Source organism: Phocoena phocoena, chromosome 15 (genome assembly GCF_963924675.1).
Source record: "Phocoena phocoena chromosome 15, mPhoPho1.1, whole genome shotgun sequence".
Taxonomy (NCBI): Eukaryota; Metazoa; Chordata; class Mammalia; order Artiodactyla; family Phocoenidae; genus Phocoena; species Phocoena phocoena.
This window is the reverse complement of record NC_089233.1, coordinates 48,230,338-48,256,042: the sequence shown is the minus strand read 5'-3', so window position 1 is coordinate 48,256,042 and position 25,705 is coordinate 48,230,338. Positions and strand designations below refer to the sequence as shown.

At 41.6% G+C, this 25,705-nt stretch overlaps 1 protein-coding gene across 1 annotated transcript in view; it reads left to right on the top strand.

Annotated features, from left to right (window-relative positions):
- SPTLC3 (serine palmitoyltransferase long chain base subunit 3) overlaps window positions 1-25,705 on the top strand; it is a 125,091-nt gene that overhangs the window by 49,843 nt on the left and 49,543 nt on the right. Inside the window, exons 6-7 of the mRNA XM_065892925.1 lie at window positions 1,485-1,578; window positions 23,501-23,606. Coding sequence (XP_065748997.1) covers window positions 1,485-1,578; window positions 23,501-23,606 — 200 coding nt within the window. The remainder of the gene's footprint in view (window positions 1-1,484; window positions 1,579-23,500; window positions 23,607-25,705) is intronic.

The window sequence follows — 25,705 nt, the reverse complement described above, 5'->3', positions numbered from 1 at the left end:
AAGAGTTGTCCCCTAACTCTTCTCGAGAAAGGCTGAGATGCTTGTGCAAAGTAGGTGACATGAGAACAGAATCTGTTACTTATCTGTTTAGATAAGTAAGTTATTTTCTTAAGACAAGGAAGAGTGAGCAGCATGTGTGAAGCACTGAGGTTTGGAAGAATTAGAATGTAGGAGAGTGGATGAAGAAGAGACCAGAGGTGAAGGCAGTTACCAAATTGTAAAGAGCCTTATAGTGTAAATCATGCTAGAGTGTTGGGAATTCTCCTGGAGAAAAATGAAGAGTTGTTTTTTTCATTTTAAGTAAGCAAGTGCCATAATCAGATTTATGTTTTTAAAAATCTGACTCATGACAACTAATATAATGCAGTATATGATCTTTGATTGGATTCTGCATTGAAAAAAATAGGAAAGGAAACATCTGTAAAAGGCATCAAGACATTTTTAGGACAGTTGGAAAAATTTGAATTTGAACTGTATATTAGATGATAGCATTGTATTAATGTTTATTTCAAAGGTGTGATAATTGCATTGTGATCGTGTAGGAGAATGTCCTTTTTCCTAGTAGACACGTGCTAAAGAATTTCAGGGTGAGGTGTCATGAGGTTTACAAGTAACTCTCAAATGTCCACCAAAAAAAATTATAAATACACACACAATGTCTGGGGTATGGAGATGTGAGAATTTTGCTGGCTTTGGCCTCAAAAACTTAAAAGTGTATCATGTGTGAGATTTCTAAAATATAAGGGAGAACTCTAAGATTCTGGGTGGCCATAAAATAAAGGTCTTTATTTTTAATTTTTTTGCGTGTCTCTGCATTTTGAGTCTACTTGAGCAATTTCATAATTTAGAAATATTTAAATTAATAAAGAAAAATAATTTTACAAACAGTAACTTATATAAGCAGTAAATTAGAGTGACCTTCTCTCCTTGCCTCAGACTGAATTGCCATCCATACTTTTCCAGATGCAAAGTTTTTAACTGTAAAGCAGTGATGCCTCTGTCTACATGGATGTTAATATAGTAGGGAATGAGAATCAGAAAACAAGAGCTTGAAATGTTTTGCAGAAATTATCCCTGCCTTCCGGTAAGAGTGCCCGGGCACCATTCCAAATAATCCAGCATGGGATTGAAAAGCCTCAGCAAATCCACAACCCACCCAAAATCATGTTAGTTTTCCTGCCAACCATCAATCCTTTAGACTCTACCCGGTGCTTAACGAAGATCTTGGATGACCTCCTCTGCTGAAAACTATCTGCAAATGTTTCAAAAAGGTGTTAACCCTTAACAGATCCCCAACTCCATCAGCAAATTGCTCTAGAGGATTTTATCCACGAAGACACCAGTTTAAACTCTTGGACTTTTAAAATTAAAGAGGGTTTTGGAGAATCTGTGTTATAGATCTTAAAGTGAGTTCCTGTTCCCACATGTTGTTTTCCCTTCATTTTATTTATTGGCCTATGTTTCATGTGCTTGTTTTCTACCAGGGATGCCTCATTTTAAGCGATGAGTTAAACCATGCATCTCTTGTGCTTGGGGCCCGACTCTCGGGTGCAACCATAAGGATCTTCAAACACAACAGTGAGTATCAGTGTTTTTATCCAATAGATACCTCTTGCTTCTAGACAAAAGTAAAGATTATTGATGGGGCTTAGTCCTTGCTCTTCGACCTGGGAGCTTAGCTAATGAAACACAGTCATGTTTATACTCACTACTGGCTTGTTAACCTCTGGTGACCTGGAACAAATGGTTGAACTGCATTAAAAACCCAGATTGCTAAGTGTAACCCAAACACATTAGTGTCTCTGTCATTAGTGATCTTCCAGCGCGGCCTCTGAAGCCATGACTGAGCTCTTAGACTGCACGTAATTATCAGAAGTGTGATAATGCCTCCTATTTTGTAACTCTGCCTTGAGAAAGTTTAAAGAATTAAGTTTTTTTAAATTTATTTTTTCATTGAAGCACAGTTGATTTACAGCGTTGTGACAATTTCTGCTGTACAGCAAAGTAACTCATTTATATATGAATTCTTTTTTATATTCCTTTCCATTATGGTTTATCTCTGGATGTAGTTCTCTGTGCTGTACAGTAGGACCTTGTTGTTTATCCATTCTATACATAATAGTTTGCATCTACTAACCCCAAACTCCCAGTCCACCCCTCCCCCACTCCTCCTCCCCCTTGGAGAGCCACAAGTCTGTTCTCTATGTCTGTGAGTCTGTCTCTGTTTTGTAGATAGGTTCATCTGTATCATATTTTAGATTCCACATATAAATGATATTATACGGTATTTCTCTTTCTCTGTTTGACTTACGTCACTTAGTATGATAATCTCTAGTTGCATCCATATTGCTGCAAATGGTATTATTTCATTCTTTTTTATGGCTGAGTTGTATTCCATTGTGTATATGCACCATATCTCCTTTTTTTTTTAACGCTTTTATTGGAGTATAATTGCTTTACAATGGTGTGTTAGTTTCTGCTTTATAGCAAAGTGAATCAGTTATACATACACATATATCCCCATATCTCTTCCCTCTTGCATCTCCCACCCTCCCACCCGTCAAGCTGGTCACAAAGCATGGAGCTGATCTCCCTGTGCTATGCGACTGCTTCCCACTAGCTATCTACCTTACATTTGGTACTGTTTATATGTCCATATATACACTACCACTCTCTCACTTGGTCCCAGCTTACCCTTCCCCCTCTCAGTGTCCTCAAGTCCATAATCTAGTAGGTCTGCGTCTTTATTCCCGTCTTGCCCCTAGGTTCTTCATGAATTTTTTTTTTTTTTAGATTCCATATATATGTGTTAGCACACAGTATTAGTTTTTCTCTTTCTGACTTACTTCACTCTGTAGGACAGACTCTAGGTCCATCCACCACACTACAAATAACTCAGTTTCGTTTCTTTTTATGGCTGAGTAATATTCCATTGTATATATGTGCCACATCTTCTTTAGCTATTCAACTGTTAATGGACACTTAGGTTGTTTCCATGTCCTGGCTACTGTAAGTAGAGCTGCAATGATCTTTGTGGAACATGACTCTTTTTGAATTATGGTTTTCTCAGGGTATATGCCCAGTAGTGGGATTGCTGGGTCGTATGGTAGTTCTATTTTTAGTTTTTTAAGGAACCTCCATCCTGTTCTCCATAGTGGCTCTATCAATTTACATTCCTACCAACAGTGTATGAGGGTTCCCTTTTCTCCACAGCCCTCTCCAGCATTTATTGTTTGTAGATTTTTTGGTGATGGCTATTCTGACCAGTGTGAGATGATATCGCATTGTAGTTTTGAATTGCATTTCTCTAATGATTAATGATGTTGAACATTCTTTCATGCGTTTGTTGGAAATCTGTATATCTTCTTAGGAGAAATGTATATTTAGGTCTTCTTCCCATTTTTGGATTGGGTTGTTTGTTTTTTTGATATTGAGCTGCATGAGCTGCTTGTAAATTTTGGAGATCAATCCTGTATCAGTTGCTTCATTTGCAAATATTTTCTCCCATTCTGAGGGTTGTGTTTTTCATCTTGCTTATGTCTTCCTTTGCTGTGCAAAAGCTTTTAAGTTTCATTAGGTCCCATTTGTGTATTTTTGTTTTTATTTCCATTTCTCTAGGAGGTGGGTCAAAAAGGATCTTGCTGTGATTTATGTCATAGAGTGTTCTGCCTATGTTTTCCTCTAAAAGTTTGATAGTGTCTGGCCTTACATTTAGGTCTCTAAACCATTTTAAGTTTATTTTTGTGTATGGTGTTAGGGAGTGTTCTAATTTCATTCTTATACATGTAGCTGTCCAGTTTTCCCAGCACCACTTATTGAAGAGACTGTCTTTTCTCCACTGTATATTCTTGCCTCCTTTATCAAAGATAAGGTGACCACATGTGGGTGGGTTTATCTCTGGGCTTTCTATCCTGTTCCATTGGTCTATATTTCTGTTTTTGTGCCAGTACCATACTGTTTTGATTACTGTAGTTTTGTAGTATAGTCTGAAGTCAGGGAGCCTGATTCTTCCAGCTCCATTTTTCTTTCTCAAGATTGCATTGGCTATTCAGGGTCTTTTGTATTTCCATATAAATTGTGAAATGTGTTGTTCTAGTTCTGTGAAAAGTGCCATTGGTACTTTGATAGGGATTGCATTGAATCTGTAGATTGCTTTGGGTTGTATAGTGATTTTCACAATGTTGACTCTTCCAATCCAAGAACATGGTTTCCATCTATTTGTATCATCTTTAATTTCTTTCATCACTGTCTTATAATTTTCTGCATACAGGTCTTTCATCTCCTTAGGCAGGTTTATTCCTAGGTATTTTATTCTCTATGTTGCAATGGTAAATGGGAGTGTTTTCTTAATTTCACTTTCAGATTCTTCATCATTAGTTTATAGGAATGCAAGAGATTTCTGTGCATTAATTTTGTATCCTGCTACTTCACCAAATACATTGATTAGTTCTAGTAGTTTTCTGGTGGCATCTTTAGGATTCTCTATGTATAGTATCATGTCATCTGCAAACAGTGACAGCTTTACTTCTTCTTTTCTGGTTTGGATTCCTTTTATTTCTTTTTCTTCTCTGATTGCTGTGGTTAAAACTTCCAAAACTATGTTGAATAATAGTAGTGAGAGTGGGCAACCTTGTCTTGTTCCGGATCTTAATGGAAAAGGTCTCAGTTTTTCACAATTGAGGACGATGTTGGCTGTGGGTTTGTCATATATGGCCTTTATTATGTTGAGGTAAGTTCCCTCTATGCCTACTTTCTGGAGAGTTTTTATCATAAATGGGTGTTGAATTTTGTCCAACGCTTTCTCTGCATCTATTGAGATGATCATATGGTTTTCTCCTTCAATTTGTTAATATGACGTATCACATTGATTGATTTGTGTATATCAAAGAATCCTTGCATTCCTGGGATAAACCTCACTTGGTCATGGTGTATGATCTTTTTAATGTGCTGTTGGATTCTGTTTGCTAGTATTTTGTTGAGGACTTTTGCATCTATGTTCATCAGTGATATTGGTCTGTAGTTTTCTTTGTTTGTGACATCTTTGTCTGGTTTTGGTATCAGTGTGATGGTGGCCTCGTAGAATGAGTTTGGGAGTGTTCCTCCTTCTGCTATATTTTGGAAGAGTTTGAGAAGGATAGGTGTTAGCTCTTCTCTAAGTGTTTGATAGAATTCACCTGTGAAGCCATCTGGTCCTGGGCTTTTGTTTGTTGGAAGATTTTTAGTCACAGTTTCAATTTCAGTGCTTGTGATTGGTCTGTTCATATTTTCTCTTTCTTCCTGGTTCAGTCTTGGAAGGTTAAACCTTTATAAGAATTGTCCAGTTCTTCCAGCATGTCCATTTTATTGGCATATAGTTGCTTCTAGTAATCTCTCATGATCCTTTGTGTTTCTGCAGTGTCAGTTGTTACTTCCCCTTTTTCATTTCTAATTCTATTGACTTGAGTCTTCTCCCTTTTTTTTCTTGATGAGTCTGGTAATGGTTTATCAATTTTGGTTATCTTCTCAAAGAACCGGCTTTTAGTTTTATTCATCTTTGCTATTGTTTCCTTCATTTCTTTTTCATTTATTTCTGATCTGATCTTTATGTTTTCTTTCCTTCTGCTAACTTTGGGGGTTTTTTGTTCTTCTTTCTCTAATTGCTTTAGGTGTAAGGTTAGGTGGCTTATTTGAGATGTTTCTTGTTTCTTAAGGTAGGATTGTATTGCTATAAACTTACCTCTTAGAACTGCTTTATTGCATCCCATAGGTTTTCAGTTGTTGTGTTTTCATTGTCATTTGTTTCCAGGTATTTTTTGATTTCCTCTTTGATTTCTTCAGTCATCTCTTGGCTATTAAGTAGTGTATTGTTTAGCCTCCATGTGTTTGTATTTTTTACAGATTTTTTTCCTGTCATTGATATCTAGTCTCATAGCATTGTGGTCAGAAAAGATACTTGATACAATTTCAATTTTCTTAAATTTACCAAGGCTTGATTTGTGACCCAAGATATGATCTATCCTGGAGAATGTTCCATGAGCACTAGAGAAAAATGTGTATTCTGTTGGTTTTGGATGGAATGTCCTATAAATATCAATTAAGTCCATCTTGTTTAATGTATCATTTAAAGCTTGTGTTCCTTATTTACTTCCATTTTGGATGATCTGTCCATTGGTGAAAGTGGGGTGTTAAAGTCCCCTACTATGATTGTGTTACTGTCAATTTCCCCTTTTATGGCTGTTAGCATTTGCCTTATGTATTGAGGTGCTCCTATGTTGGGTGCATAAATATTTACAATTGTTATATCTTCTTCTTGGATTGATCCCTTGATAACTATGTAGTGCCCTTCTTTGTCTCTTGTAATAGTCTTTATTTTAAAGTCTATTTTGTCTGATATGAGAATTGCTACTCCAGCTTTCTTTTGGTTTCCATTTGCATGTAATATGTTTTTCCATCCCCTCACTTTCAGTCTGTATGTGTCTCTAGGTCTGAAGTGGGTCTCTTGTAGACATCATATATATGGGTCTTGTTTTTTATCCATTCAGCCAATCTATGTCCTTTGGTTGGAGCCTTTATTCCATTTACTTTTAAGGTAATTGTCGATATGTATGTTCCTATTACCATTTTCTTAATTGTTTTGGGTTTCTTATTGTAGGTCTTTTCCTTCTCTTGTGTTTTCTGCCTAGAGAAGTTCCTTTAGCATTTGTTGTAAAGCTGGTTTGGTGATGCTGAGTTCTCTTAGCTTCTGCTTGTCTGTAAAACTTTTAATTTCTCCATCAAATCTGAATGAGATTCTTGCTGGATAGAGTAAACTTGGTTGTAGTTTTTTCCCTTTCATCACTTTAAATATGTCCTGCCACTCCCTTCTGGCTTGCAGAGTTTCTGCTGAAAGATCAGCTGTTAACTTTATGGGGATTCCCTTGTATGATATTTGTTGTTTTTCCCTTGCTGCTTTTAATATTTTTTCTTTGTATTTAACTTTTGATAGCTTGATTAACATGTGTCTTGGCATGTTTCTCCTTGAATTTATCCTATATGGGACTCTCTGTTCTTCCTGGACTTGATTAATTATTTCCTTACCCATATTAGGGATGTTTTCAGCTCTCATCTCTTCAAATATTTTCTCAGTCCATTTCTTTTTCTCTTCTTCTTCCGGGACCCCTATAATTCGAATGTTGGTGCATTTAATGTTGTCCCAGAGGTCTCTGAGACTGTCCTCGATTCTTTTCATTCTTTTTTCTTTATTCTGATCTCCAGTAGTTATTTCCACTATTTCATCTTCCAGGTTACTTATCCATTCTTCTGCTTCTGTTATTCTGCTATTGATTCCTTCTAGAGAATTTTTAATTTCATTTATTGTGTTTTTCATGATTGTTTGTTTGCTCTTTAGTTCTTCTAGCTCCTTGTTAACCATTTCTTGTATTTTCTCCATCCTATTTCCAAGATTTTGAATCATGTTTACTATCATTATTCTGAAATTTTTTTCAGGTAGACTGCCTATTTCCTCTTCATTTGTTTGGTCTGGTGGGTTTTTACCTTGCTCCTTCATCTGCTGTGTGTTTCTTTGTCTTCTCATTTTGCTTAACTTATGGTATTTGGGGTCTCCTTCTCACAGACTGAAGATTCATAGTTCCCGTTGTTTTTGGTGTCTGCCCCCAGTGGCTAAGGTTGGTTCAGTGTGTCATGTAGGCTTCCTGGTTGAGGGGACTAGTGCCTGTGTTCTGGTGGATGAGGCTGGATGTTGTCTTTCTGGTAGGCAGGTCCACATCTGGTGGTGTGTTTTGGTGTGTCTGTGACCTTATTATGATTTTAGGCAGCCTCTCTGCTAATGGGTGTGGTTGTGTTCCTGTCTTGCTAGTTGTTTGGCATAGTGTGTCCAGCACTGTAGCTTGCTGGTCATTGAGTGGAGCTGGTCTTGGCGTTGAGATGGAGATCTCTGGGTGATTTTCGCCGTTCAATATTACATGGAGCTGGGAGGTCTCTGGTGGACCAATGTCCTGAACTTGGCTCTCCCACCTCAGAGGCACAGCCCTGAATCCTAGCTGGAGCACCAAGAGCCTATCATCCGCAGAGCTGCTGGTGTTGGAGAGTCCCCCGAAGAGGCGGAGTTCCCTGGGGACCAGGCACCAGCGGCAGCTGCGTTTGGGAACTCTTTCTACGCAGAAGACACTGGTAGCCGCACCATATCTTCTTTATCCAATCATCTGTCAATGGACATTTAGGTTGTTTCCATGTGAAGACTTAAGTTTTAAGTTATAGTCAGGTAAAAAGTGATCTTGTTCCTTAGCTTAAATGCCTCCTTTCACTATCCCAACCCCACACACACACACACACAAACCATCTAGTCAGTGTCATTGCAGTGCCCTTTCAGGCTCCTGGGTGTGAGGTTTTGTAATGAGGTCAAGGCAGCATGGGAAGTATTAGGAAATACTTAGAAGGAGGTGGTGGTGAACACCTGAGTTCTCTCATCCAGCTCTGCCCCTGACTTTTTGCATCACCTTGTGTAGATCCTTTCCTCTTTCTTGTACTCAGTTTTCCAACTGCAAAATGAGGGTGTTCAAAAATATGATGTGTAAGGATCCTCCTAGTTCAAAGTTCCTGATCCTAATTCTTTATTACTGTCATCAGAACTCTCCTTTCTGTCTGTGTGCATGCATGTGTCCACACACACACACACACACACACACACACACACACTTGTTTTCTCTCTCTTCTTTCTCACTGCTATTCTCTCCTGCTTTCCCTCCCCCTCTACTTTTCCCTGTTCCTCTTCCTTGCCACTCTCCCTTCATTCTCCAAGGAAGTAACAAAGATTGAAGTGAGAAGAAGAAAACAAAGAAGTGAGGAAGAATTGTTCCAGTTCTGTTATGCCCACCTCACAGAAACCTCAAACCGTAAAACAATTATCCCCCAAGAGAGGAAAGCCAATGCATGGGAGCATTCCAAAGTGACCTCCCTTTTCCAACTTGTAGAGTCATTCTGATGAAAAATTTCCTCTCACTGAGGGGGTGAGTTCTGGTTATGCCTTTACTGAACCCCCTTCAGCGGCTGTGTGAGAAGAACACTCTGGAGTGAAGTTCAGGGCCAGTAACTCTGCAAGAACCAGACTTGAGGCCCCTCAGACCTACAGCTCATCTCTGACAATTAGCTCAATGCTAATTCAAAATATGTTGACTCCATTTCTTAATGTTACATCAACCACTCAGTCTTTGCTTTCATCTCTGATAAGCCAAGTTTAGTTCCTCCAGTTCTGCTTCTTTTTCTTCATTTATCATCAATTGTCACATCCAGATTCAAATTATCTTCACAGTGCTGGGAACTCATATTTGGAGTAGACATCTTTCAGGGGTTCAAAAAATGAATTTATTAGGAGATGAAGGAAAATGCTTTTGACATTAGCACAGTATGCTATGCTTTTTGATTCTTTGGCAAGGCAGGTAATTGGTGATCAAAAATTCTGTCTTCTTGAGGAAGGATAAAGGAAATAGTGGATAATTGTTCAACTGTAGCTGCATCCATGGATATGATTAAACGTGATGATCTCACTCTTGGAGAGAAACATCTATCAATGGCAGCCACTCATTTCTTCACTCAGTTCTACTGAGGGCAATGGAATATCACAGTCATAGTTGCACAATAGAAACATCTAAGAATATCTATGAAAGGTCAGTGACTCGGTCCACCTACAGACCAAGTGAATTCAAATATTCAGGTTGGGACCAAGGCAGCTGCATTTCTTCAGAGTTCCCCACGTGATTCTGATGCATAGTGAGGGATATAAGCCCTAATATAAGGTTATTTTCTACCTCATTTCATCTAAGCTGACCCTGGATCTTGCCAGTATACCCGGAGATATATCACCAGACACACATTGTCACATTAACTATCCTCAGGCTTCCTCTCACCATGATGAGCACTCTTTTATACTCCTGGTCTAAAGTTGGTAAAGGGAACCACAAAATGCAGAAAAAGTGTTCTAAGCCAAAACTCACTAAGCATTTATTGAACAACTTTTCTGATTCAGGCACTATGTTAGGGCTTTGGAGAACTATAAAAATGATAAGGTAATAACTTAGCTAACTGAGAGCTTACAATCTAGTAGGAGGAGCAGATATATACAAAAGTAATTATCATGGGTTGAAGTGAAAAAGGGCCATGTAGTATCGTGCAGTGGTTAAGAGTAAAGGCTTTGACAAATGTACATTTTCACATCCACTGGAATACTTAAATTCCAAAAGATGACAACATCAAATGTTATCAGAGGTGTGGAGCAATTAGAACACTCACCCATCCCATAACTGGAGTGTAAGTGGCACAACTCGTTTAGAAAACCCTTTGGCAAATCTTGTAAAGCTAAACACATCCCTATGCTATGACCCAGAAATCCCACAGCTCAGAATTCCCAGGGAAATGAAAGCATATGTCCACTAAAAGTTTTGTGCAAGACTGTTTCATAGGAACTTTATTCATAAAAGTTCAAAACTGGAAACAACCCAAATATCTAGCATAGGAGAATAGAAAAAAAAAAAGCCTTATTCATATAATAGAAGACAATTCTACAATAAAAAAGGAATAAACTACTGATACAAAGTGGATGACTCTCAAGAAACATCATTTTTAATTAAATAAACCACATACAAAAGAGTACACACAGTATGAATTTGCTTATAGAAAACTCAAACCAGATAAAACAACTCTGTGGTGATATAAATCACAACAATACTAGCCTCTCCTTGTACGGGAGGAAAATTGGTAAGAAGAGGCATGAAAAACTTTCTGGGGTGATAGAAATGTTATTATTTTGAGTGGGGTGATGCTCACGTTCTTATTAAAATTCATTGCATTGTGTACTTAAGATCTATACATTTCCTTGTAAATAAATTTTCCCAACTTGTTAATTATCATACAGCATATATAAATTTAAAACCATCAATTTGGTATTTTTTCTAAAAAGTATAGGCCTCGATCCAGACGTTAGTGTCCTTGTCCTATAGCCTATTATCATGTGGTCCTAGGAAAATTACTTAACCTTCTTGGATCTCTATTTACTAATTCCAAAAATAATCTCTATTATGATGCCTGATTCATGGTATGCTGGAGAAGGAATATAAAGTTCTTAGCACAATACCTGGTAATAGAGACTACTGAATTGTTTGTACCTGCTGTGTTATTATGATTATTATTGTCCTTGTCATTGTCATCACCAGCGCCACTAAGGGATAGTAGAGAACATTATGGTGACCCAGAAGAATGCAGAGGTCATCTCATTAAGGGGATTGCATGAAATGCATAGCATTTGCCATAGACTTTGAAGGATTAGGAGAATTCTATTCAGGGGTGAGGGAAAGGACGTTTCAAACAGAAAGCTAATCTGCAGTGTGCAAAGACAGCAAGACCCCCAAGCGTGTCCTGAGTGTGGGGCTGAACTACTGGAGAAGAGCCTTAAAATTAAGGCCTTCCTTGGCCAGTTAATGTAGAGCCACAAAGACATGTATATAAGCCAAGATGTATGTACTTCAAGAAGCAAGGAAAAGTGCCTGTTCTGCTGTGTGCCATGCTGTCCCTTGGAGGGATTAGCTTTGCTCGCAGAATTTAGTAGCCCTCCCAGGTGTCCAGGGGAGATGAAAACAGAGATACAAGCAACTTTGAGTTAAAACTTTGAACAGCATCAGATGGAAAAGATGTCTTTATGGATTGTAAAGATCGGCTCTCCTCAAAGCAGTTCTCTTATCCCTTTAATGATTCAGGAACCAATTCCAATGTGTGTGGGGTTCTCTACACCACCAAGAAATTCTGCAACACCAGCTGGGCATCCAACAATTCAACTTAATTCTGATACTATCTACCTGGTGACGGCATCAGACTCCACAGGTCTGTCCCCATTTCAGATGCCAATCTCACGTCCAGGTTGTCACCTGTGCTTCTGAGTGACCAGCTAAAAATCAGAAGTTCCCATCACCCTCTCCTTTAGGTTCAACTAATTTGCTAGAGCAGCTCACAAAACTCAGGAAACCAGTTTACTTACTAGATTATCAGCTAACTATAAAAGGTTATAACTCAGTAACAGCCAGATGGAAGACATGCACAGGGCAAGGTGGGTGGGAAAGCATGCAGGAGCTTCCACAACCTCTCCCTGAATCTCCAGGTTTGTTTCATCAACCCAGAAACTCTCTGAACCCCATCCTTCTGAGGGCTTATGGAGGTCTCATTGGCACAATTGATTAAATCATTGGCCATTGGCCACTGGTGATTGAACTCAATCTCCAGCCCCTAACCCTCCCCAGAGATTGGAAGGAAAGACTGAAAATTCCAACCCTCTAATCACTGTTCAGTTCCCCTGGCAACCAGCCCCCATCCTTAGGTGCTTTCCAAAAGTCACCTCATTAACATAACAAAAGACACCAATATAGCTTTCAGCACCTAGGAAATTCTAAGTGTTTTAGGAGCTATGTGCCAGGAACAGTGTAGTGGATGAAGACCAAATACATCATTTCTTATTACAAATCGCAATATCTCACCTTCTCTATCTGGATTTATCATTTGGAATTCAGCCCAAATTGTACCATTCACCAGTCTTCCCTTGGAAATTCTATAGAGATGATGATGATGATAGATAGATAGATGATAGATAGTTAGGTAGATAGGTAGATAGATAGATAATAGATAGATGATAGAATGATAAAGTAAATGGGATTCAGTGTTAATAGATGAATCTGAGTAAAATGTATCTGGGTGTGCTTTGTAGTATTCTTATTCTTGCAAATATTTTTGATAAGTTTGAAATTATTTTCAGACAAAATTGTAATTCCTTAATCCTTTGCCGAAATTATAATTCAAGGATTTCATTTTATCTTCCAATTTTACACATCTCTTAAAACATTCAGTAACTTAATCCTCATGCTCTCTCTTTATACTCCCAGATAATAGATAATAGTTTTTATCTGTATCTTTACAATACATGTTTGCTATGGTTATTTTATACCAGCAAATAGCAGTTATTGAGAATTTACTCTGTGCCAGATGCTGAGCTAATAACCTTCTCTTATGTATTTATTTAACCCTGTGGACGGTCCTCATTTACAGGTGAGGAGATTCAGGCCTAAATAGGTTGTTGAATACCTACCTGTCCAAGATCATAGAGCCCCTCAGTGGTGAAGCCTGGCACTGTCTGTACAAATCCTGCTTTTCCCAATTAAGAAGAGCATGCAGTGAGGGTCAGAGTCCATCATTTAATCCATGACGCTCTGTTATGTATGAACTGCTGTGGCTCTTTAGTTCTCTGTGGGAGGTAGAATAATGGTCCCCCAACATGCCTGTGTCTTAATCCCCAGAGCCTGTGACCATATTATATTTTGTGATAAAGGGGAATGAAGGATCCAGATGGAATTCAGGTTGCTACTCAGATAAGCTTAAAATAAAGAGATTGCACGGGGTCCAGGGTAATCACAAGGTCCTTAAATGTGGAAAAGGGAAACAGAAGAGTGAGTGTCAGAGTGATGCCACGTGAGAAAAACTTCAAGCCACTGCTGGCTTTGGAGATCAAAGAAACCACAGCCAATGAATGCCAGAAGCCTCTAGAAGCTGCAAAAAGCAAGGAAATGGGTCCCCCCCGACCCAGCTTCCAGAAAAGAAAGCACCTCGACTTGGTTTTAGCCCAGTAAGACACATTTCAGAGTTTTGGCCTCCAGAACTGTAAGATAATTTGTGTTTCGTAAAGCCCTACGTTTGTGTTAATTTTTTCCAGCAGCTGTAAGAAACTAATACACTTTCACTCTCAGGTACACAGATCCCTTGTTCTCACTCACTAATGTGCTCAACAGGACTTTTACCCATGAACAACTCTCCCCGCTGTTGTATTTACACCACAGAAACCGCCACCTTTGAGAGCAAGCCTACCTCCAGGGTCCTTGAAACGACTTCTCACTTGAGAGGTCCTGGAGGTGAGATGGCATGTGGAGGGGAAGATAATTAAATGGAGTCCTAATAGCTAAGGCATCAGTTGTTGCTGGCGCTCTTTCTTGCTTTACTATTCCCAGGATAATACTAAACACCTCAGTAAACAATGATGCTTTAATCCTTAATACATATCCATGCAGATTGAAATGATAACGTGGAGATTTTTTGAAGGATCTGCAGAAAATGAAAGTTACCTTCCTATGTGTGCAGGAGGCATGCAACCGGCCCAGATAGGAGCTAATAACTTATGAGACGGAGTTTAAGAATGGCCTCCTAAACTGGAATGTTCTTAAACATCAGGATTATGGGATTTCATACAACCACACTTGCTCTGCTTTCCTGGACTTTGCTCCACCTGTGTCTTCTGCTTATATCTTAAGGATACTCTCCTGACTGTGGGGGGAGAAGAGGTCCTATTTTTACGTAGATCAATACTAGAGGATACCCACTTGTTATTTAGAGCCATAGTAAATAAATCAGAATTCTGGGCCCTTGAATTTTTGCATTCTGTATGCGAAAAATATACCCGAAGTGTAGTCAAACCATTGCAGACCATCATAATAAACTTTGAATCCTATGTGACCTGGATTGACCAACAGCTTCAAGCTATTCATCATATCTTTATTTCCCACAAAATCAGAATGGGGAACTGAACAAAATCAGAACACACAAAAGCTATACTCTCTAAGGAAAAGTAGACAACTCAGAAGTGCAGTTTTAGCAGAATTTATCACCAGGGATTATTTCTTCCTGGATTGCAAATGTTACAATTACAGTCAGCCCTCCATTTCTGCATGTTCCACATCCACCAGATTCAACCAACTACAGATGGAAAATATTTGAGAAAAGAATTCCAGAAAGTTACAAAAAGCAAAACTTTATCGCATGCTGGCAGCTACTTATACAGCATTTACATTGTATTAGGTGTTATAAATAGCCTAGAGATGATTTAAAGTATATGGGAGGTTGTGCGTAGGTTATACGCAAACACTATGCCATTTTATATAAAGGACTTGAGCGTCTGCAGATTCGTGTGTCCACAGGGGCTCCTGAAACCAATCCCCCCTGGATACCAAGGGACGACTGTACTGAGATCCAAACTCTCATTTATTCAACATTCGCTGCTGCCAAGCGCTACGTTAAGCCCTTTATAGAATCAACCGTTTAAATTTAACAAAAATCCAGATTCCTGTTTCTCTTCATCATTCCTACTTATTAAGAGAAAACAATGCTCAAAGTGATTGAATGACCTGCCCAAGGACATACGCATGACATATGGTGGTGAGAGTCAAAATTCAAACCCAAGTCTGTTGCTCTTGTCTTGGTTCATTTCCCCTAGGAGCAGACCTGAGACATGGATGTGAAGGCAAGTCATTTATTTAGGAAGTGATCCCAGGACGCAGGCAGAGAAACAGGGGATGAAGACAGAGCAGGGGAGGCGGCCAATAAAGGGCGTGTTGTCAAGCATGTTAGCACAGTAAACACCTGGAGCTCAAGCTTACTAGGAAACTCTGGGTGCCAGTATAGACATGCCTCAGTGTTATCCCACCTGAGGGGTGGGAACTGGGGTATTTATGCACCAGTGCCCGCTGGTGGTTGGTTGAGGGCTGTCCTGACTCAGGCTGAGTACGCTCCCACAGCCAGAAAAATATGTCTTGGACAAAGAATTGCCTGTGTCTGCAATAAGGAGCTGGGCTGAGAGGATACAGGTACATGGACAGCTCTGGATGGCACTCTTACCCACTCGCTAAGTCCAGCAACTGCCAGACCACATGTAGAACACAGAGAGCTGTGGGTTCTTGTGTGAAAATCAATCTAGCATGATGCCTTATCCTGTTAGTAACATGAATCTTAACTCAGAAGCTGAAGTTTGGCCTCTGAATGCCTCTGGCTACGTGCTGAGAATATCTCCTTGCACTTTCTACTTTGGGCAGCTTCAGGGAAATAGCCAACCCTTAGTTTGCCTTTGTGACTCATTGGTACCACAGGACAGACTCTCCAGCCATTTTACAGCACAAGCCGAGGCATCAACTCCAACCAGGGATCCACAGGCTTGGTCTCCTTCATGATTCTGGTGCATTGAGGAAATGGGTCCAAGCACTGTGGGGTACCCGGAGGCCTTTGGTAAACATGTCCTCTGGGCTGAGTATATTAGCACCCTGAGAATTCCAGGACCTCAAACCCTGGGTAAATTTTAACTCTCTGGAAAGGTCAACCACTTCTTTCAGAGATTTGGGGAAATCAGAACTGAGTTATTTTTTTTTCCTGTAGCTGCTCACTTTACTGGTAAATGCATACGATGTAGATCCTAGAACAATGTTTCCCAGTCTTTAAGGTACAAGGAGTCACCGTGGGGGCTCTTGTTGAAATGCAGACTTGGATTTGGTGGTTCTGGGCGGGGGCCTGAGCACCTGCATTTCTGACAAACTCCCAGGCGATACTGATGCGGCTGGTACAAGACTGTACTTGGAGCAGCAAGGCTGTAGGTAATCTCTGGACTCAAGTGAGTCACAAAGGGCTTCTTGAGCTGGTCTTGAAGAGGAGAAGCAGTCTTTTGAGCTAGGAGAGTTGCCATAAGGTCAGAGGAAAGAGCACACCAAGAATTTGGAGTGGTTTAGGGGGAAAAAAAGTGGAGAGGAAGAACCAGGATTCTATCTAGAGGCATTTAAAGGCCAAGAGGAAGAAGAACAAAGGATGCAGTGTTTGTGGGAAAACTCTGAGCCCTACCTCCTCTGCGGAGTGAGGGCTCATGAGTGTCATTTGAGTGGAAGGTCAAACCTATAAACATCACTTAGATTACTTTACAAGCCACGACATTTTCAATCTCAAGACTCCTGAACTAGGTTGTTTAACAAATGAAGCAATTACCCCTATATCTTTTAACAGTAAGCGTGTTCAACCCTTGTTGTAATGAAACTTTCACATGCACTCACTCCTTTTAGCTCCAACTTCACAACAGGTCACCTACCGATTCTCCCCTTTTTACAGGTGAAGGAAGAGGCACAAAGTGGTGAGGTGACTTGTTTAGAGACAGCTGGAAAGAGGCAGAGCTGGGATTTAAATAGAGGAGGTCTGACTTCAGAGTTCCAATTTCTAAACACAATGAACTTTGACCTCCTTTCCATTCCCTGCCTCCCCCAGATGGTAGAGTGATGCCTCCATCTCCCATGCAACTGTCCCGGGTCAGGGCAGTTGGGTTAGGCGGACGCAGCCAGCATTCACTGGGCGCCCTTGACTGCAGCCTGACCTGAGACACAGGATCCAGGTGCTGACCCCTGGGCTCCCTGAATCAAGGCTCACCTTCCTGCACTGACCCCACTCCCCAGGGATCCTATTCAGCATTCTGTCTAGTCCCACAGGCCCTTCTCTAAGGAGCAGAGCCCTCCATGCTTCATCAGGCCCAGAGTCTGAGTTCGTGGGACACTCTGTCCCCGTGCATTAGGCTCTACCCATTCTTCACCTCATGTGCCCAAGGTCAGAAGTTTCTGGGATGACCCTCTCCCCTGGGTAAGTAGGCCCTGCCCCTAGCACCTACCTCATCCTCTGCCCAGCCCAGCTCCTCTGCTCCCAGCTGCCTTTTGCCTACTTCCAGGAAGCTCACCTTGCTTCTTTGACCTACAAAAGGCCACGTGACACCTGCAAACATATTTGCAGACCCATTCAGAAGACCTGAACAAAAAGTATGTATCCAGACTGCCTTGCAAAACTGAAGGCACCCATTTTTCTTTCTTTTTTAAAACATTTTTTTATATTTATTTATTTATTTGGTTGTGCCGGGTCTTAGTTGTATCAGGCGGGCTCCTTAGTTGTGGCATGCAAACTCTTAGTTGCGGCATGCATGTGGGATTTAGTTCCCTGAACAGGGATCGAACCCATGCCCCCTGTATTGGGAGTGCAGTCTTGTCCACTGCGCCACCAGGGAAGTCCCGCACCCATTTTTCAATGCATCAGAAATGCCCTCATTGATCTCATGGAGGAGACTCTATAAATGTCACTTTGAGAGAAATATTTGCTTTGCTGGCCAGAACTGGACATTATGATTATGTTTTCCCCCAAAGGCTACACAAGGGGGCAGTTCCCCACAAACCATCTTAAAAATAAGAATAGTTTATCATCATTCATAGTTGTTTAAGTACCTACTGCTTAATAGTTCACATTTGGGCTCAATATTGAAGGATGAAACTGATTATCCCTGAAGGAACACGAAGAACAGGAAAAAGATGGGGGGAGGGCAAGGAATTAGAGTAACAAGTAGTATTTCTTCATCATCCAAACATCTTTCCACTTAAGAAATAGCTGTTGAGTAGCTGTCTATCCTGTGTAGGCATGAAAAGATTTTGGCAAGAAGCCCACAGAGCAGGGAACAAGAGGACATATCTAAATGCAGGTGGAGGCAGGTTTCTTGGAGCTTTGAGCGATGAGGGTGAACCAGCAAGCACACTGGGCAGCACAAGGAAAGTGGAGGCTGCCCTTCAGCCCTGAACACGGGCCCTAGATGGAGAGCAGGGCAGGGCACGGAGGGATGGCCAAGTTCTCGTGTCTCAACAAAAGCTCAGTTGCACAAGAGATGAGGAAAGAGGCAGCTGAGGCAGGAGAAACTGTTTCTGCTGTACAGGAAAGTAAGAAAGAAGCCAGAGACCTAGCTCTTATCTTTAGGAAGACACTTTTTGAACTACACCAACCTCCCTTCTGAGAAGGTTACGGCTTCTTTGTTGACTTGGGCTCCCTTCTCACAGGACTGTATGTGTAGTTTCCACAGATCCCGGAGGCTTGCTGATATTATGAGGGTTTTGAATTTAAGGACAGGTGCAGGAACAGGCTCGCAGAGCGTCATTGTCACCTAAGCCTGATTGGAGCTTTGGGCACATAGCTGGACTCTCCCTGGGATTTAGTAATTCCCTAACCCGTGACAAACCAGGGCTGCTTTGCACCAGAACGTGGACCCCAGGCCATGTCTCATCACCCACCATGCCGGCTCCCTCCTCTCAGCCCATCACAAACCAAAGGACCCCGCCTCGATGGGCCAGACTTGGTGGTGAATAATGTCTAAGGCGTTGTTGGTACTCAAATTTGTGGTGATTACAAATCCACAGTGTGTCATTATAACTTTGTAACATGATGGTACAGTTAGCACTGTGTGAGTGCATCTTGATGGCGTCAACTATATTCTTTTAATTTCTGTATCTCAGGATTTTCTGTATACTCCAGCAAGAAGCTGGTTTGTTTGGGCTTAGGGTCTTTTTTTTTTTTTTTTTTTTTGGTTGTTATTGGTTTTACAAACCTTCTGCATGAGTTTGCTTATCTGAAAAAAAGAACCAAAACCTAATCGTTCAGAGGTGTCATGAGGATTAACATAATGCGGGTATAAGTGCTTTAATAAGCATCATTATTTGAAAATCCCTTGCAGATGTTAGCATGTGATTTGCTGAAACTGTAGAACCTCATAAGGCCTGCAAGAACATAAACCACAATCCCCTGAATCCTATAGGTCTGTGACCCACACACTGTAGAATTATAGAGCAAGGACCTAAAAATCAGAAACTACCAGATGTTAACATGGGTCCAGAATCCCACAGTGAGTGAAGTCATGTCTTTCTCTGTCTAGCTTCTGTGATTCTAAGAGGTTAGTGAGTTTGTCTCCCATGGCAGAACAATGGCTGATTGATCTTCCCTTTGCTCAAGGATCCCAGTGTGTGGACACTGAGGGTTTTCTGAAGTTCCGCTAAAAGCTTCTCCTCATCGAACTCTCCATTCATGACAAACACTATGAGTTCCTGCCATCTGCAAAATACAAAAAACACATCAAGGTCTTTTGCAGGCTTGTTTTCTGTCCTGCCTGATATTAAAAGAATGGAGAGAAATTTATCTCTTTAGTGGGGTTCATTTAAACTCCCAAACTCAGGCTCTAACATGTATGTGACGCTCTTGATTGCATAAACAGTACAATAATCTCTGCGTGTATAGATTTTCAAAAACCTTAGAATAGTCACTTTTAAGTGACTGCTAATTTAGTTCACTGGGTTTGCTTTTGAGTTTATTTTTGTGTGTGGTGTTAGGGAGTGTTCTAATTTCATTCTTTTACATGTAGCTGTCCAGTTTTCCCAGCACCACTTATTGAAGAGACTGCCTTTTCTCCATTGTATATCCTTGCCTCCTTTGTCATAGATTAGTTGACCATAGGTACGTGGGTTTATCTCTGGGCTTCCTGTTCCATTGATCTATATTTCTGTTTTTGTGCCAGTACCATATTGTCTTGATAACTGTAGCTTTGTAGTATAGTCTGAAGTCAGGGAGGCTGATTCCTCCAGCTCTGTTTTTTTGTTTGTTTTTTTTGTTTTTTCTGTTTCTGTGTGGTACGCGGGCCTCTCACCATTGTGGCCTCTCCCGTTGTGGAGCACAGGTTCCGGACGCACAGGCTCAGCAGCCATGGCTCACGGGCCTAGCCGCTCTGTGGCATGTGGGATCTTCCCAGACCGGGGCACGAACCTGTGTCCCCTGCATTGGTAGGTGGACTCTCAACCACTGCGCCACCAGGGAAGCCCTCCAGCTCCGTTTTTTTCCCTCAAGATTGCTTTGGCTATTCGAGGTCTTTTGTGTTTCCATACAAATTTTAAGATTTTTTGTTCTAGTTCTGTAAAAAATGCCATTGGTAATTTGATAGGGATTGCATTGAATCTGTAGATTGCTTTGGGTAGTAGAGTCATTTTCACAATACCAATTCTTCCAATCCAAGAACATGGTATATCTCTCCATCTGTTTGTGTCATCTTTGATTTCTTTCATCAGTGTCTTATAGTTTTCTGCATACAGGTCTTTTGTCTCCTTAGGTAGGTTTATTCCTAGGTATTGTATTCTTTTTGTTGCAATGGTAAATGGTAGTGTTTCCTTAATTTCTCTTTCAGATTTTTCACCATTAGTGTATAGGAATGCAAGAGATTTCTGTGCATTGATTTTGTATCCTGCAACTTTACCACATTCATTGTTTAGCTCTGGTAGTTTTCTGGTGGCATCTTTAGGATTCTCTATGTATAGTATCATGTCATCTGCAAACAGCGACAATTTTACTTCTTCTTTTCCAATTTGTATTCCTTTTATTTCTTTTTCTTCTCTGATTGCCATGGCTAGGACTTCCAAAACTATGTTGAATAATAGTGGTGAGTGTGGACATCCTTGTCTTGTTCCTGATCTTAGAGGAAATGCTTTCAGTGTTTCACCATTGAGAACGATGTTGGCTGCTGTGGCTTTGTCGTATGCGGCCTTTGTTATGTGGAGGTCGGCTCCCTCTGTGCCCACTCTCTGGAGTCTGGGTTTGCTTTTATTACTATGGCATCGGAGTCACACTCACCATGTGCCATTTCTGTATAAAAACTTGTAAATTCCAAGTCCCAGAAGGAAAAACTGTAAACAGGTATACTTATATTCATCAGCTCTTTATTTCCTTCAGAGACTAACAGGTCTGCGGTGGATTATAGAAAAGGGAGCTGCTTCCCCCAATCACATGGGTTACTTCAACATTTTAGGAACCCAGCCGAAAGCAAAAGGTCTAAAGATGAACGTTTGTTATCCCTGAAATTCTCAAAATAAGAAAGCTGCTTTCTGTTTCCTTGGCTGCCATCTAGTGGTCAGTGATGTAGTGACACTAAAACAACACTACATCTTACGTGAAGACTCAGAAGATTTATCGGCCTGTCTTTAACCTAGAGGGATGGGATAGGGAGGGTGGGAGGAAGACGCAAGAGGGAGGAGATATGGGGATATATGTATATGTATAGCTGATTCACTTTGTTATACAGAAGAAACTAACACACCTTTGTAAAGCAATTATACTCCAATAAAGATGTTAAAAAAAAAAGCTAAAAACACAGTTAATTAAAGAAATATTACTGCAGGCATGAGGCAATTATCCTTTGTCATAATTCCTATTTAGATCCCAAAGTGTCATTCCCTTTCCTGTTTCCTGGTCTACAATCTTTTCCATCAAAAGACAAGCGATTCAACTATCATATATCACTTTAGCTCTAGCACTGAGCATTAGGACTAGGGCTAAAAGGATGAATAAGATAAGGTCCCTGCCTTCCCTGGAGAAGAGACATGAACTCAAGTAATGAGCAGTGTGATGAGTGCTTAAATCCAGAATAGATGAGTCATCAAGGACACAAAGAAGAAAGAAAATCTGTTCTATTGGCCAAAAGAGTTTGAGTGGAGGCTTGCGTGGTGGGTGGAGGTTCTCCAGACAGACAAGAGCGGGGAAGCATGTAAGAGAGATGGGAGGCTGTGTGCTGGGGAATACTGAGAAACCATATGAGGAAGATAGCCAGGGACTAGAGCAGGAACGACCTTTGGAGACTGCATTCTTTAGCTAGTCCCATAACAAACAACCTCGAAACCCCAGTAGCATCCAACAAATATCACTTATTTCTTACTCATGACTGCAAGTGGGCTGGGCTAACTGTGCCCTATTTGTCTCTCAGCCTCTCCTGGGGCCCTCCCAGGACCTGTGGACTAGCCTGGGAGTGTTCTTTTCATGTTACTGGTAGAAGCACAAGAGGAAAAGCAGAAACGTGTAAGGCCTCTTAAGGCTGAGGCGCGGAACCAACCTGCTCTCTCTTCCCTGGATTCTGTTAGCCAAAGCATGTCACTTGGCTGAACCCAAGCCAGAGGCAGGGAAACATCTTCCATTCCTTTAGTGGGAGGGCTCTGAGGTCGCCTGTCAAAGGACTCAAATTAGGGGAGTGTAGGAATTGGGGCCAATGATGCCATCTGCCACAAGTTCTGTCTTGGAAATGCTTATTTTGAGGTACCCATGGTTTTGTCTAAAATGTGGTTGGAAAACAGTTATGTAGCTCAAAATATAGGTCTGGCTTTGAGTGATGGAGCCAGGAGTGCCAAGACCCCAAACATGAACCCTTGTGGACCCCATCCCACACGAACTGGTCCAGAATCTCTAGGAGTGAGACAAGGAATCTACATTTTTACTGGTTCCCCAAATGAATGATGATTCTTTCAAAAGTTTCTTAAAGTTTTGAAAGAAACCAGGACTGCTTTGTACCAGAACATGGCCCCCACACCACATCCATTTACCCACCTCCCAAAACTTAGGCAGTGAGACCCCTGCCAGCCCAAAATGCTGCCGTTCTGTGCAAAACCAGCTAAACTCTACCATGCTGGTGGCTAAACCATCGATTGGTGAGTGTTAGTTAATGATATCCCTCAGGGCTAATTTTCACCTGGCAACAAAGCTTAAGTTTAAGAAATGCACTTAATATAAAGCTGCAATCTCTGCTAAGGCAGGTGAGGACAGCCTTTGAAGAGCCTGTGAAACTATGTGCTCCCACTAGAGGTTTATTCTGCTGGCTTTACAAACCTGACTACTCAGCTTGTCGGAGTTAACTTTTACTAAAAACTAGACTTGTCTGTCCCCCAAGGTGTTCTCTGACTTCGACTTTGCTCTCTGAAAGTTTGGGTCAGAGCCTGAGCCTAAAATATCTGCTGCCTTCTCCAAAAAGAAAATGAAGGAGGAAAAGAAAAGCCCTCTCATGACTCAATTTTTTTGTGTGTATTATTTAAAGACATGCAAAGCCTAGAGAAGCTCCTGAGAGATGCTGTAATCTACGGCCAGCCTCGAACCCGCAGAGCCTGGAAAAAGATTCTCATCCTAGTGGAGGGCATCTACAGGTATGTAAATAACCGGAGACCTATTCACACACTGAGGCCCACAGCGAGCTGACAGATGGGGCAAGGCTGACCTCTTCTAGTTAAATGGAAAAATGAGTTAGATATAGGTGTTATGAAGGGACCTGAGTCAGAGCTATCCATGTGAACCATCAGGTCTTGGGTCACCTGTCTTTTCAATGACCATACATATGGCGGAGCACCCTGGAGGCTGGCGTACTTAAGAAGGTGTCTTCAGAAACGTCCTGACAGAGCATTGCTAACTTGTATTGATTCCATTACTTTTGGCTGCCCCACAGTTTCAAAGGCTTTTAGGGGATGGGTTGTTCAACCTCAGAACACTCTTTGCCTTTATGACAAAGGCAGGAAAGTAGATACTGCTGGTGGGCACCCAGCTGCCCCTAACTCAATAGTGCACCCAGAGTCCAGGTTTGCTGAACTTGGCCAATTGTTAGCATCAGACTACAAAAAGCTTGCACATTTTCTTCAAGGTAAGGCTAACCTGGAGTACAATTCTTGATGCAGAGCTGGGAAGAGGGGGAGACCGTCTTAGCATCTGAAGGCATGCTGTCTTCCCACAGCTCGTAGGCTGAGCAGACAAAACACCCACTAAGCCAGTCAGAGCTGCACTTTCATATTGCTGGTTGTGATTGAATTTGCTTCATTCTATGTCTGAATTGATGATCGTTACTAAGGTAGAAACTGCTCCCAAGTTTGTCTTCTGTTGGATGCCCTAGTCCATGAGTCAAGGAAACATTACTTCAGAGTTACTCACTCCTAAATCAATTCTCAATCTTAATGTTAGAAGAAGCAACAGCAATGTTTCCTATGAGTTAATTATGGGAAAGTGAACAAGATTAAAAGGAAGGGAATGGGGCTTCCCTGGTGGCGCAGTGATTGAGAGTCCGCCTGCCGATGCAGGGGACACGGGTTCGTGCCCCGGTCCGGGAAGCTCTCACATGCCGCGGAGCGGCTAGGCCCCTGAGCCATGGCCACTGGGCCTGCGCGTCCGGAGCCTGTGCTCCGCAACGGGAGAGGCCGCAACAGTGAGAGGCCCGCGTACAGCAAAAAAAAAAAAAAAAAAAAAAGGAAGGGAGTGAGGGCTTAAATTCCCAACAAGGGGAAGCGTGGCTGCAAAGGAGGCTTGAGATAAAGAGCAGCCTTTTTTTCTGCAGCTAATGGAATCCGTCCCTGGGGGCACCACACAAGCACATCTGGCGATTTTCAGTTGTCACAACTGCAGTAAAGTACTGCTGGCATCCTGGCATCTGGTGGGCAGAGGCCAGGGATGCTGCTAAGCCTCCTACAATGCCCAGGATAGTGCCCTGCAACGGAGAATTATCTGGCTCAAAATGTCAACAGTGCCGAGTTTGGGAAACCCTGCTGTAGAATAATGTAACCACTCACTGGCCCTGAACTTGCTACTTTTAGGAAATAATCTCATCTTGACTCTGGGCTGTCATAGCCTCAAGCACGGGTCTTTCTCCCTGTGTGATTTGTGCCAGATGCCAGCTTGGGAGGGGAGAACTTATCTAAACACCTGTCAATCAAGCCTGGACTGGTGGGAGCACAGATCAGCAGAGGGAGAGCAGACGGGCATCTCCTTTAACCAGAGTAAACAGAACCCAACTGCAAATAAACAGAACTTGGCTTCACTAAAGAGAAGTTGTGTTCTAAGTACTTTGATCATGGCTGAAATTAAGTGGACCACCAGCGTTTCACTGTCAAATATTCCCATCAGTTACACAAAGAAACCCCTCTGCTAATGGCTATGTTGGGCCTGGGTCCTACCATGATATCAGGAGGATAGGGGAGCCAGGTGTGGACTTCAGGTCCAAAACAGGGTGGCAACAAACCACAGCTTAGGGTTCACTAGCAATGGTGACTGCCCAGTGACCTACTGCTGTGAAACGAGCCACCTCAAAGCACGGTGGCTTACACAGCAATGAGTTATTATTTCCCACGCTACTGTGGGTTGTCTGGACCAACTGGGCAGCTCTGCTCCATGTGACATTGGTTGGGGTCATTCATGTGGCTGCTTTCTATGGGGTGTTTGGCTGGGTCTGGAACATCCAAAATGACCTCACTCACACGTGTGGGCT